This window comes from Phasianus colchicus, chromosome 14, assembly GCF_987193195.1.
Source record: "Phasianus colchicus chromosome 14, bPhaCol1.hap1.1, whole genome shotgun sequence".
In the NCBI taxonomy this organism is placed as follows: domain Eukaryota; kingdom Metazoa; phylum Chordata; class Aves; order Galliformes; family Phasianidae; genus Phasianus; species Phasianus colchicus.
The window spans coordinates 3124742-3138369 of record NC_143449.1 but is presented as its reverse complement, the minus strand read 5'-3'; the positions used below and the strand labels follow the sequence as shown (position 1 = coordinate 3138369).

At 42.9% G+C, this 13628-nt stretch overlaps 1 protein-coding gene across 3 annotated transcripts in view; it reads left to right on the top strand.

The window, feature by feature from the left end:
* NRK (Nik related kinase) overlaps positions 1 to 13628 on the top strand; it is a 96226-nt gene that overhangs the window by 26302 nt on the left and 56296 nt on the right. For all 3 annotated transcript variants that reach the window (XM_031602692.2, XM_031602690.2, XM_031602691.2), the window contains 4 exons: positions 3353 to 3409; positions 8843 to 8968; positions 10017 to 10127; positions 11918 to 12008. In XM_031602692.2, the coding sequence (XP_031458552.2) occupies positions 3395 to 3409; positions 8843 to 8968; positions 10017 to 10127; positions 11918 to 12008 (343 nt within the window). In that variant the 5' untranslated portion in view covers positions 3353 to 3394. The remainder of the gene's footprint in view (positions 1 to 3352; positions 3410 to 8842; positions 8969 to 10016; positions 10128 to 11917; positions 12009 to 13628) is intronic.

The window sequence follows — 13628 nt, the reverse complement described above, 5'->3', positions numbered from 1 at the left end:
TTCAACGTCAGAGTCCTTCAGCTTCAGAATTGTTCAAGTCTGAGCTGTGTATGCAATTGATAGCATTTAATGCTCTAGTCCTGGGTGGAGATATGGCTGATTTGCAGACAGCCATTGAGTGTGTTGGCTGCATTCTCAAGAGTTGAAAGGTACTCTCAGAGCAAGCTTTGGATGAAAGATGAAACCTTCTATTCGTGAAATAAGAGCCCACAGACCACACTGTCCTCAGCACAGTTTCTGGGGAAATATGGAATGCTGGGTCTTGAATCACAGCAGATTGATTCCCTTTGGTGGTCTGCAGATGATGAGCACTGCACATTGCATGGCAGACTGGAAGTGCTGTGCCCCTTGTTCCTCCTCTCCTTCTGGGGAGAATCACAGAATCACAGAATGACCTGGGTTGAAAAGGAGCACAATGCTCATCCAGTTCCAACCCCCTGCTGTGTGCAGGTCACCAACCAGCAGCCCAGGCTGCCCAGAGCCACATCCAGCCTGGCCTTGAATGCCTGCAGGGATGGGGCATCCACAGCCTCCTTGGGCAACCTGTTCCAGTGCCTCACCACCCTCTGAGTAAATCATCAGGGATCCATTTGTATGTCTGGTCCCAGAAGTAATTGCATCTGTTGGCCGCATTCGGTTGGGTAAGAGTTAAAGCAGCCATTTGCTGCGGGGAGCTTTATGCAAAAAAAAAAATCAAAACAGCACCTTCCTAAAAACAATTCAAACATGCTCAACCTTGTGGCTTCAGCAGAAGCAGCAGTGTGTAAGAGTTCCCATGAACCCTGCCTAACCTCTGAGATTTATTGATAACTGAAAAAATAAAGGACCAGGACCTGAAACCCTTACTTAGGCACTAGCATTGGTGCGTTAGCAAGAACCCCAGGGCTGAGCTCAGGATGTTTACCACTTTTAGAGATTTCAAGGAAAATGTACTTGAAACAGTTTAAAAAAAAAAAAACATAAAGGAGAGAAACCTGAGGTTTTCACTCTGACTGCCAGAACCGTTGTGGTTTGTGCATTACAGCAAGCGCAGCGTGCAGCCTGTTGCCCTGCTCAGTCAGTCTGCCTGGGCATTAATGGCACTTTGTGTGAACATCTGTATGTGTGCTCTACCATTTTGGGTGGCGGTGGCAAGCTGAGCCTTTTCCTTTGGCAGGCCTTGAAGGAAGGGTTTGATTTGTGCATGTTGAGATGATGTCAGAGACAGATGGAAATGATGCTGTGCGCTATGTAATTCTGCCACATTTTTTGGTACAGAGGCTTTTGAGACATCTATCACTCTACAATAACAATGGATCTTCTTTCTTTTCTTTTCTTTTTTTTTTAAGGAAATTGTATTGTAATCGAAATTAAATGTGCCAAAAAAGCAGTAAAATGATCTCAACATTCAGAGATACATAGATACATATAGATAAGCATTTAGCTATGCTTTCCAAGATTCTTATTTCCCCTAGTCTCAAAACACTTTAAAATTAATTCCTCTTAGATCATTTTCATTAGGTTTAGATAACCTTTTTGTCAGGGTAACCCTTCAGCCCTTAGTGTGACTGCACACCAGCTTCTGGGTGGAGGAAGATGAGGCTTTCCAGCTTAATGCAGCCAAGAAACGTGGAGACTCTTTTACAAAGGTGTGATAACAGTTATTGGAAGTAACTTGTAGCAAGTTGAGAATTGGATTGAACCAACAAGAATGTGTCTTTGCTGTTCCTTTGCTCTCCGCACTTTTCCTTTTGCCTTCTTGAGAAAGGTTTGGATTCTACCATGCACCAACCCTCACTGTGTTTTGTTCTAGGACAGCGAAGGGGTCTAGGAGAATGGAAGGGTGGGAAGTGCATGTAGTTACCATAGTGTGCTGCTTTACCTGGTCAGGGAGCATTTATTGCAGATAAGCCTGTGCATGCGAGTGGTGGCATATGGGCCAATGGGTTTTGCACATTGGGAAGGAAACTTTGCATGGTACAAGGCAGACGTTGCCCCGAGACAGGGCTCTGCAGGGGCTGAGCTCCTCTCGTCCAACAGTCAGCACGATTGCAGACCTGTGAGCTTAATAGAGAGGGGTAATCTGAGTAGGTCTCCTGCACTGAAATAAAACTGAACGCCATGAAAACTGGATCCTGAATGCTCTGTATCAAGTGCAGTGGTGTTGATTTTTTTTTTTTTTTAGTAAAGAAAAGAAAGGTGTCTCAATACAGCATTTTAATTACAAAAATCAGTCGATTCTTGCCATGGCCCTCTGCAGGACGCAGAGCGGTCCGAGGGCAGCCACCAGCCTGCTCACCTGCTCCTGGAGGCACCTTGGGGTGCCAGCATGGTACATCTGCCTGTGTTCTGTGGCAAGCCCCTCACTGTATTGCCATGGCATGCAGTGCCTGGAAGCATTCACAGTGGCCTCCAGCGGTGGCTGTGGCAGTGCAGAGGAAGCAGGCTGCCATTCATCTTCCTCCCAGTGTCTGATGGTGCAGAAATGCCCATACTCTGCTTTTTGAGAAAAAGCTTTGCAGTCCCACGGTGTTCCCGGAGATCGAGGGCACTTGCAAATAAACAAAATCTCAGCAGGGTTCAGATGTCTGTAAAAGAAAACATGACTGTGACAGATCACTCAAAAACGAGCCATCACTTTTTTTTGATACAGAATTGCTTAGTCGTTGAAATAATACTTGTGTGCAATTGTGTACAGACAGGACCTGAGTTGTAAAGTTACATCAACTCAGCTTTTAATTTGCAAATCATTTAGTCTGCAAAATGCAGCAATTCATATCTGATTTCTTATGGCTTGCTTACTTAGCTGGTGCCATTAGCTGTTTCAGTACACAGCTTTTCAGGCACCACTATTTAAAGAACAAAATTGCAGTCTTAAAGCTTCAGACCCATTTCTGAGTGTTTAGTGGAAGGGAGAAATTAGGATGCATAGCCAATCCGCTGTCCATGCAAATCTTTTGATACCATCCTTCAGTGTGAGATTAGTGTTGGTTATCAGGAGAAAGCACTGTGCTTTGCATGTATGGAATAACTTGTTCTTGCCTAGCCAAAAAACTGTGCAATTTGTAGCAAGATTCCTGATTGCAATTCTAATATACATTCTTGTGAACCATAGGTTGTCAGTCTTTGTATTGAGTTTGCTCTTTTAATAGCTTTGTTCCTTCCTTTTCCTCATGGTCTTCAAAAAACTTCTGTTTTAAGAAGCCAGAAAGTACATATAGCTTTAGTGGCTGCACCTCTTCCATGGGAGCTGGATGGAGACCCATAAACTCATTTGGCATTATGCTCCAACAGCCCTGTTAAATGCATCATTAGCTACTGTGCATATAGTTTGCATGCATGATTTGCTTACAGTGTTTTGTTATTTTAACAGGGCCGCCACGTTAAGACTGGGCAGCTAGCTGCAATCAAAGTGATGAATGTTACTGAGGTGAGTAGAGAACCAAAAATCAAAAAGCAATTATCAAGGTGTAAGGGAAAATAAAGAATCAAATCATGAGAATGTGGATAGCTTATGAAAGACAATCTGGTGGTATAAATTATGGTAGCTCAGCAATAGTTTATTTTTTGAAGTTCTGAGAGGTGTTAGTGTAACCAGAATTTCAATTGTACCTGTCCAGTGGAGACAAAGCAATAAGAAATACATTTCTATATGTTTTCTTTCTCTAAAGTAATGAAGAGAACTGTCTTCCCAAGACAGCATGTAAAAGATTTCCTGTAGCTGTGCAATACCCCTATTGTGTTTTATCACATCCTCTCCCTTCACATGCCAGCCATTCCTCAGTTTAGCTGCCATGACAGCAGGCAAGCAAGAACATGTTAGAAATGCAAATGTAGCACTTCTTTATTGTTATTTGACAGATGAGAGAAGCAGACAGCGTAATTGGCACTGTCCCTGCTCACATTTATAAAGTGGTGTCAGTGCTGGAACAAGGTGTCAAAAAATTAGCTAAGTTTTTTGTTTGTTTGTTTCTGAGCACAGCTAGTAGTGAAGCAGCTTGCCTTCTTGAAATTTTATGCTCCTGTGCCCCAGAAGACTGGAATGAGCCTGCACCCTCTCCTCAAAGTGTGCTGGAAGTTTGGATCCATGGGGTACACCTGTTTGCATGGATGACCAGCTCCCTGTTCTCTTGCTCTGGCAGCGTGAACACGGTGCATAAAACTCCAAGATAAAGTTGGTCTTCTTGGGAAGTTGTGGAAGGGTCATAGCCCAAGATAAGAAATAGGTCCTCTGGGCCAAATCTGCCAGTGGTACAACTATGTGGAGCATTTTGAACAAGCATGAGCAAGCTCTGTCTGTGTTTTTATGTCTTCTGCTTGTCTTGGAAGGCAACAGAGCAAGTTAGTCCGTGTGAGCATTGTCACGTAGAGCAGGTCCAGGCCAGATGTCTCTGCTGGTGGGGTGGGAATCCAGCCCTGAAAAGCGAGTGGTCTGAATTGCATGCTGGTTAGTTGAACTTGATGCTGCTGTAGCACTTCTGTGAGGAATGTCTAAGGGCTGGTTTGTCTGTGATTACTACCTTGTAAAAAGAAACGTGTGGTTGGACAAAGGAATCTACAGGACAGATCCTATGTGGGACTCAGAAGTGAGCCAGAGCTTCTGTGCAGACGGCTTTCACGCCTTGCTGGGTCAGCCAGCATTGCTTGAGGCTAGTCACAGATGTCACTTGTGGGCTGTCATGTTAACACCAGTGATAGTCCCTTCCTTGATGGAACAATTGAAGCAAAAACTTCAGGAAGGAAACCTTGGGAAGATTTCCTTTGCTATACATAACAGTCTCCTTTGTATGTAAGCAACACAGTGCAGCATCCAGTAGTGCCTACATGCATGGACACAAAATTTAGATGGAAGACAGCCTTAGAAAGCTTCAGGAATCCACACTGCGTGATTCTGAGGACAAAATACAGCTGCTCAGGTTTGATTTGCTACTTCTCCATGGGCTGGAAAGTCAGCACCTCCCTAGGGAATCTGTCCCATTGCTAGAGGGGCTGAACAGCAGTACCAGCTCATGCGGTTTTCACATTGAGTCACTTAACACAAAAGCAGTTGTGACAGTTTAAGAGCTTAATAGTGAGTGTGCTGATAAACTATGGCTGCTCTGGTTTATTGCTTGCCTTCTGAGTTGGTCTGTCTGATCAGGGACCGTGCTTCTGTCCCCTGTACTGCAGAGAGGCTGAAGCTGGTGCCTGCTCTGCTGCTGCAGGCAGTAGGAGCATGGGTGCAGCATGACTGAGGCTGGTGCTGAATGAATCCACAGCATCTCTGAACATCACTTCTCTGCCTGTAAAATAGCAATAGCCTTCCTCTGCTTCATAGTGTGTGGGCACTGAGGCCTCTCATGGCAATAGTGAGTCTGAACTGTAATGCAGAAATCCAGTGTGATCAATTCAGAGCCTGCCAAAGATTCAGTGTTTCTCTTGTGTTGTTAGTCTGCTCAGGTTGAAATTATTTTATGTTCCATTGGGCTTGAAAAGCTGGCTTGAGGCATTAAATAAAGCCTTTAAAATATTGAAATCCTCGTCTTCAGTGTCCTGCATATAAATTGCACCTGAGAGCAACATCTCACAGTTTGGTTTGTGAGAAATGGAAACTGTCATAGTAAACCTGCCTGAGTGAGTTGGGAGGCTTCTAGCCCCTCTGGTCATTTTCATCTTTGGGTAGTGACACAGTCTGATTTGTGCTTCACTGGGAGCAGTTTTCCTGGGGAGCAAAATTTCATGTGATAGATGACAGTAGATGTTTAAAGTAACCTGGACAAATGCAATCTTTTTACCTCCAACTCTGTCCAAAAGATAAAAGTGGAGAAGAGCTGAAAGCCTGCAATGGCCTTAAGATTTGGATGCCTGCTTGGAAGACTCTGCAGTTCAAGCCTCCAGGAGACATCTCTCTTAGGGCAGTTCCAGTTAGCAGGTCTGGCGGAGTCCATGCCAGTGTAGGTTGGTGGCAGTTTGATCAACAGCCCACAACATTGCTCAGCAACTGGTCACTGTTGTCTGACATGGGAGAGAAGGGTGTTGAACAAGGATATCAATCATATCAAGAGAGCCTGGGGTACTTCTATGCCTCTTTGATATTCTGCAGTGGATTTTTCTCCCCCAGCATCCTGTTTTCACTAGAAAATCCAACCCAAGGAGTCTTCCATCTAATGCTTCATCATAACTGGTACATCTCAGCCAGATGTTGTTTCACCAAATCTATGTTGTTGTTGTTTTTTTCTGGCAGTAAATTATTTCATCAGAAAACCACTGCCCAGCTTCAGCTGTGATTATTCAGCTCTGAGATTTGAAGCTCACCAGGAGCTGAGCAAATCTGCCCTTGCTGCTGCAAGTTCTAGCCCCAGGCTGCTTTCTGTAGAGCAGCAGCAGGATGCTGTGGTCACTGTGGGATCTTATGGACATCTGTCAGGAAGTGCTGCAGTGTCACATTTTGCTGGGGGAAGTTGCGGGGTGGAGAGCCTTTGAAATCGTTGAGTGGAGCTGATGGCAGTGTGCTTTCCTGGGTCTCTGCACAGGCTGTGCTTCCTGCTTGCTGGCTGTGCCAAGTAAACAGAGGATGCATGGAGAGATGGAATCCTTGATGATCCTTGCTGCTTTTCTCTTTGGCTGTCAGTGCAGCTGGTCAAGGGGCTCTTCTGCAGCAGGCCATTCCCTGTCATTGCTTTCAGGCTTTCCTGATAGTGAAATAATGTGTCAAGAGAAACCTGTCATTAGTACCCCCAGCACTGAGGGATCTTTTGGTGGAGTACTTACCAGCTGGTGATTTTGTTTCTGCCTGAGGTCAGAGGCATGTGCTTTCTCATTCGTTGCTTCTTAATGTCGTTGCCTTTGATTGTGAGCTTGTCATCTTTGTGCTTGCAGTCATCTGTATCCAGAACTGCATTGGTTTTGAAAGCAAGCAGCTTTTTGCACCTGCACATCTGTGAGCTTGCTTCTTCTCTTGAGCACATGAGTCATGAGCAGGTTCCAGACCCCTGGGAGATGTGGCTTATGACAGCACTAACAGACGGGGTGGTGGAGAGTGGAATTCCTGAATACCTTTGCGCACTGAAAAGCTGAAGGGTGCCTTTGTCTCCAGTCACTCTGTCCTCACCTGCCTATTTCAATTTTTCACATGCACAATTTGGAGTCTCAGAGGGAGCAGAGCTTTGTTTCCCCTCCAGAAGGCAGGAGCACAAGCTCCCTTTGATCTGGCCCTGGCTACACACAGAGAGAAATACAACCTTGTGTATTTCCTGGGTTTCCTGCATGCTGTCTGGGAGGCAGCTCTGATTTCTCTTGGACGCTCCAGATGCTACTCCAGCCTTGTCCTTACCCTTTCTAAGTTGTATGACACCCAGGGTCCTATTAAGCCAAAGATTAAAGATTTTCCTTTGTCCTTAAATGCAAACAAAAGACAAATTAAGCACCTGGTGTAGTAAGTGTGCCTTGAGAGTCTTTGTTCAGCAGAGAGGCTCTTCTGAAACCAGAAATAGCTGCTTTTGCTTCAAGTTGAGTTATTTCACATTTCCCTTTTCCTAAAACTTAAGAAAGTTGGGCTTGGGTTTGGCAGCACATCTCCTGTGTATTGAAGCTATTAGGGAAGTTCTTGTCTATTCCTGCTGGGAATGCTTTTTTCAGGTCAGATTTAATAAGATATTTGAGAGAATTCAGCCTGCCAGGCTTCATTGTTTTGGTACAGGTTGAAGGGACAGTGCAGCCGGTTTTGTAAGCAGTCTGTTGTGATTGCTAAAAGAAAGCTTCAGTGGCAAAGTGACTGGAAAACAGTGAGAAAGTGCAGAAGAATGTCCTGTGGGTCTGAACTATTCTTGCTGCTTCCTTTTCTTCCCTTCAGCTAGTAAGTGCTGACTGGAATGTTTTGCAGCAAGGTAAATTAATTTTCAGCTTGGTCTTACTCCCTTTAACTGATGCATGGATACCTTGCAGTGCTATGCATTTCCTAATAAAGCAAATGAGACAGCAAAATCTACAGACATTTCACAGAGTGTTGTGCACCATTTCTCTCGGGGACAGTAAAACAAACAGGCTGCTCTGAGGGGACCTCTGGAAAAAAGACCTCACTGAAAAATGACGTTTCCTTATAGGGCAGTTGTAAAACTATTCCCATTAGCACCCCACAGCTTTGGCTGGACTGGCCAGAGGAGAACGCCTGCCTGAGGTGGCTGAGCAGAGGCAGTGGATTAATGGAGCTGGCACAAAGCAGTGTCTGGAACAGAGTGGCTGGGCCTGTGCTAGGCTCCACTCACCAGCACTTGGCTCATGGCTTGATGTGGGGCACCCTGTGACCGTGTGGGGTGTGGGGCTGCTGGAAAGGGGGCAAGTCCTGGCCCTGCCCGAGCTCCGGAGCCCAACATGTGGCTGTGCGCCTGCTGTAGTGTCCTCTCAGCTGGGCCCTTGGTGGCAGTGGGAAGATGAATTGGCTGATGTGTGTGCTCGAGTACTTTCTGAGCATTTACGTAATGGAGTGTTAGGAATATTTTTATTTGTTTAAGTCCAGCTCATTTCTCCAAGACTAAATTACTGCATACAGGAACTGCAAATGGGAGTTACTGATCCTGGCTAGTCCCATGAGGAGATGATATGATTTTGTTACAACCACACGGGGATATTTTTGATTCTTTAGCTCAATCCTAGGCAAAATGATTCCATCCTCAGTTTATGAGCCTGTCCTTGGACTGCAGTCTCAGACTGACAGAACAATTCTGGTTGGAGGGGCCTCAGGACTCCAGCCCAAACTCCTGCCCAAAGCGGGGTGGGTTGCTCGGGGCTTGTCCCACTTGGGTCCCAAATGTTGCCGAAGATGGAGTGTACATAGCCTTGGTGACCTCTCAGCACTTCAAGAGCCTTCTGTTCTCTTCTGACACAGAATGAAGAGGAGGAAATCAAGTTGGAGATAAATATGCTAAAAAAATATTCCCATCATCGGAATATTGCTACGTATTATGGTGCGTTTGTAAAGAAGAGTCCTGCAGGCCAAGATGATCAGCTCTGGGTAAGTGCTTTGTGTTGTGTTCATTGGATGTCCAGCTCCTTTCTTTAGAGCTCCAATGTACTTGTCTCAGCCCTTGTCTTGGTGGAATGTTGAAGTTATCGTTCTGAGGAGTAACTCATAAAAAAGAAACATTCCTCTTCCTTTACACATAGAATCACAGAATCACAGGGGTTGGGAGGGACCTCAAGAGATTGAATCCAACCCCCCTGCTAGAGCAGGTTCCCTACAATAAGTCACACAGGTGGGCGTTGAGACAAGTCTTGAATCTCTCCATAGGAGACTCCAGCATGTCTTTGGGCAGCCCATTCCAGTGCTCCATCACCCTTACCATAAAGAAGTTCTTCCACATGTTTGTATGGAACTTCCTACGTTCAAGTTTTAGGCCACTGCTCCTTGTCCTTTCACTGCACACAACCAAGACAAGCCTGGCCTCATCCATTTGCTTCCCACCTCCCTTAAGAGGATGAGCATAAAGTATAATAGTTGTGACTGAGGCCAGATTTGTTGTTAGAACTTTCTTTTCCCATTTTCCCAAATTAAATGTTTCCATCTTTCTTTAACAGTGATGAAATAGAACTTGTCTTTTCCTCTCCTCTCCTTTTCCTTGTCACTTTTTACATTCTTTTCCAGTTGAAAAATAAAAAAGCAAACAGAGGAGCTGGCAAAGAAAAATAAACTCTCAATTTTTTTTTGTCTGCAAGACTTATGGAGATCTGCAGCAAGATGAGATATTTTAAATTTTGAAAGAAAATCCCACCTTTGTTAGTGCTATTTTTGTTCTTGGTTTTCTTCTAATGTATGTTTTTACTAGAAAGAAAATGTTTACCCTTGACCCGTAGAAGAGGTGCACTACCGAGTTCTTGTTTTTTATTTATTTATCCAGTGATGTGCATTGCTCAGGAAATGAGATTTTATGTCATTTGACACCCAGGAGGGTGGCACATAGCTCACTTCACCTTGATAGCAGTGCAACAGACATCACTCTTGATATTCTGCTGGTGCCGTGTCGGTGCTGTGGTAACGATGTGGTGCATTTGTCTTCCTGCAGCTGGTGATGGAGTACTGTGGTGCTGGCTCTGTCACTGATTTGGTAAAGAAGACAAAAGGGAACTGTTTTAAGGAAGACTGGATTGCATACATCTGCAGAGAGGTTCTCAGGGTGAGTTGTGGACCAGAACTTTGTTGCTCATTTGGAACAAAAAAGCCTTTCCTGGCCCTTGGTCATTAATGTAAAGCAATAATAAGCACTAGTTTTTCAAGATTTTGATCCATGGGGCTTGTGGGCTATGGTCCTTGAGTTCAGAAGAGCCAGAATGTCCATCAGCCTGCATGATGGCTACTTAACATCTTGTAGTACTCCTGTTAATCCCTTTTTCTGTATGAAGAGCACATCGATTACTGTCTTCTGTGACAAATACCATCCTCCTCCATATCTTGTGATATTAATACTGCTCATTGCTTTGACTATTCTTGCTGTGTAAGGTCAATCTGCTCACAATTCCTTTTCCTGCACACACTAGGGGACCTTTTTTCTGCACTATTAGAAGCAGTGTTGGCTAACAGCATCTCATAATTGTAGAGGTGGCCCTGCTGCAGCAATATTCCCCAAGATAATTCTTGCAACTATATTTCATTCTGTGTATGCTTTGGGATTCTTTTTTGAATTATTTGTGTGTGTGTGTTCCTAGAAAGTAGAGAGGATAAAACAATTCCAGTTCCTAAGTGTAATCCAGTGTACTGGCTTGGAAAAAAAAAAAAAACAACCATCATTGAAACCCATCATTGTAAATTCAAAGCCCATTACAGACTTACTGATCCATCTTCCATGTAATGGAGTTTTACTTCTTTTCTAAATAACATTAAGATAACTGCATAGTCTGGGAACTGGAATTCAAATAGCATGCCAAGGTAATGCTTGAACAGGGGTAAGTCTCTGCTTCTGGAGGTGTTATTGATAAGTATGTTTGGTGGAGAGCATCAGCTGTCTCACCTGGATTTGGCATTAGACTGCATATTGCAATAACTATAGCTGGAGATTGTGGGGAGAGCTCTTATGCAAAACAAAAAACAAACAAAAAAATCATGATGTTCTGGTTAAGTTCCTGTGGTTGTGTGGCTGTAATATCTCTATTAAAGCAATCGATATTAAAACCTTTGGTTTATGCTCTTGCAGCAGAAAGTAGTAATATCAAGCTTGCATGAAACAAGCATTTTGATTGTATCGTCTTCATTTTAAAACAGAGAATAACTCATTGCATCTGGGTTGAAAATGTTTCCTTCTGGAAAACTTAGGAGTTGGGTGGAAGCTGCATTTGAAGTCACTAATACTGTATCACAGAAGCTAAGCATTTTCAGCAAAGTGTCCCTTGGCTCATTATAGTGTATTATTTCAGTGTTATATCTCTGCTAGCTTAACCGTGAACAGGTTGGGAAATAAGGAGGAGACAGAATACTGCAAATATTAGCTGAATGACAACTATTCAATTTTTGCTGCATTCAGTAATAATCTGAATGGTATTTTGAGCTCTCTGTGATCAATTTTTCATTGAATTTAGAGTTTTGCTGTTCTGTTGAAAGTAGAATTTAACACAGTGCGGCCAGACACATCCTGTCTCTGTACCTCATTGAGAGCATTCTGCAATGTTCTTCACCTTTAAAATTTTTTTTTTTTTTTTTGCTTTTAATATGTAGTGTTGATCCTGAGAGAGAAGTAAAAAATACTGGTACCTCATTTTATTCACACTTTACTTTGGAGATGCTATACTACAGTCATGCCTTCCGGTTGTTGTCTTCTCTCCTTGCCAGACCTGAGGACTTGATGTTGCTGATCACATGTAAAGGACTTTCTCCATGAAGTCTGAGAAGGATAAAAGTGTAAAAAGGCAACAATTCCAAGTTCATGATAATGAGAATAAGGGAAGTCTTGATTTTGTTTTGCTTTGTTTTTAGGGCTTGGCACACCTTCATGCTCATCATGTCATCCATCGAGATATTAAAGGACAGAATGTTCTTCTCACAGAAAATGCAGAAGTAAAACTGGGTATGTGTCTTTAAATGTGTGCTACACACCTGTTTGTTTAAAATTTCTGTCTTACCTTGGAAAGAACTTTCAGGAACCCAAGATGTATCAAATACTGTTAATGCTTGGGTTTACAGAATGTCTGTCATCTAGAAAAAGGTGAAAACATGATGTATTCTACAACAGTGTCGCTCACAGCCTGTGGGAAATACAGCTACTTCTAGACAGTCAAATAGATAACCTATGTAGTCAGTCAGATCACCACCAGGTCTTCACAGCAGGCTCCCAGTGTACAAAGGCATCCAAAAAACCAAAAAAAAAAAACCAAAAAAAACACCTGCACACCAAGAGTAAGTTCAACTAATCCATTTCTCTAAGGGAAACAGGCTTAGAGATTGTTGTAAATCTGAGGATAGGTGAAATTACTCTTCAGTGGTAGCCCTCTCACATGAATAGATCTTACTAATACTCATCTCTCAAGAATGTCAGCCTGTTTACTCATTTCCTTTTCTAGCTATGACGTGTCAACTGTTAACAACTTCCAACTTCCTAAGATTAAGCTCAAGTATATCTCTCTCTTGAGGAGGACGTTTTTGATGTTTTTGGAAGATATCACAGAGGATGCATGGCAGTGATTTAAAGGAGCAGTCTTGAGGAGAACCCTTTTCTTATTTGGGATGATTCTTTATTTATCCTATCTTTTCTTCATTTGGAAGAAATCACTGTAGAGCTGGAGAAGAAGGATATATACATAGCCTGTCAGTATGGGATAGGATGCATGCCTGGAGCAAGCCAAAATAAGGATGTTTTTTAATTAAAAAAAGAAATATTGTCAGAGGGATTTAACTTGAGTGTCTCTTAAAGCAGTGAAGCTAGAAAACCAAGAGATCCTCAGTCTGGTTCCATTCCATCTCAGCATGTTACGTAAAAGCACTTTTCACATTTCCCATCAGAAGCACAGAAGGTACGATGAACCCAAAAGTCAGGTCCAGATTTCTGTTGAAGACATCTTGCTGAATAGGGACAACCAGTAATGGTAGTATGTAGTAATGGTATGCAGATGTTCTGTACTGAGGAAACACAGCTGTGAAAATCTTTCCTTGATGACAACGAGAGGACTGTTTCCTTCCAGTTCTTTTTCTTGCTATTTTTTTATTATTATTATTTTGATTGTTGTTATTTTTTGTTTGTTTGTTTGTTTCTCAATCTTCTCTATGAATAGCACTAGATGCTGAGCCTAGTAGATCCAATTCGTGGTTTGGAGGTTTGTTGAAAGAAAAATACAATCACATAATGGTTGGTTTTATGGACCCTTCTTCGTATCTGAACAACACTGTGTTGCCATACAGTCCCGATGAAAGTAACATCCTTTCAGCACAAAGAGCTGTGCACAATTCTCTCATTATAATGAGGCTAAGATCAGAATAAACCAGTGTATTTTCCAGCCTGTTGTAAGCTATTCTTTGAAGGGAAGGAGTTATTTGAAATAACTCAAAACAAAGTGATAAATGAATAGATAGACATATAAGACACATCTAAGTGCTTAGGTACTATTTTTCCTTTCCAATGCTAGTTAAAGATCTCAGGTCCTTCTCAGGCTTGCATTTAGATTAAACTTCAGTTTTTCCACTTAATTTCATT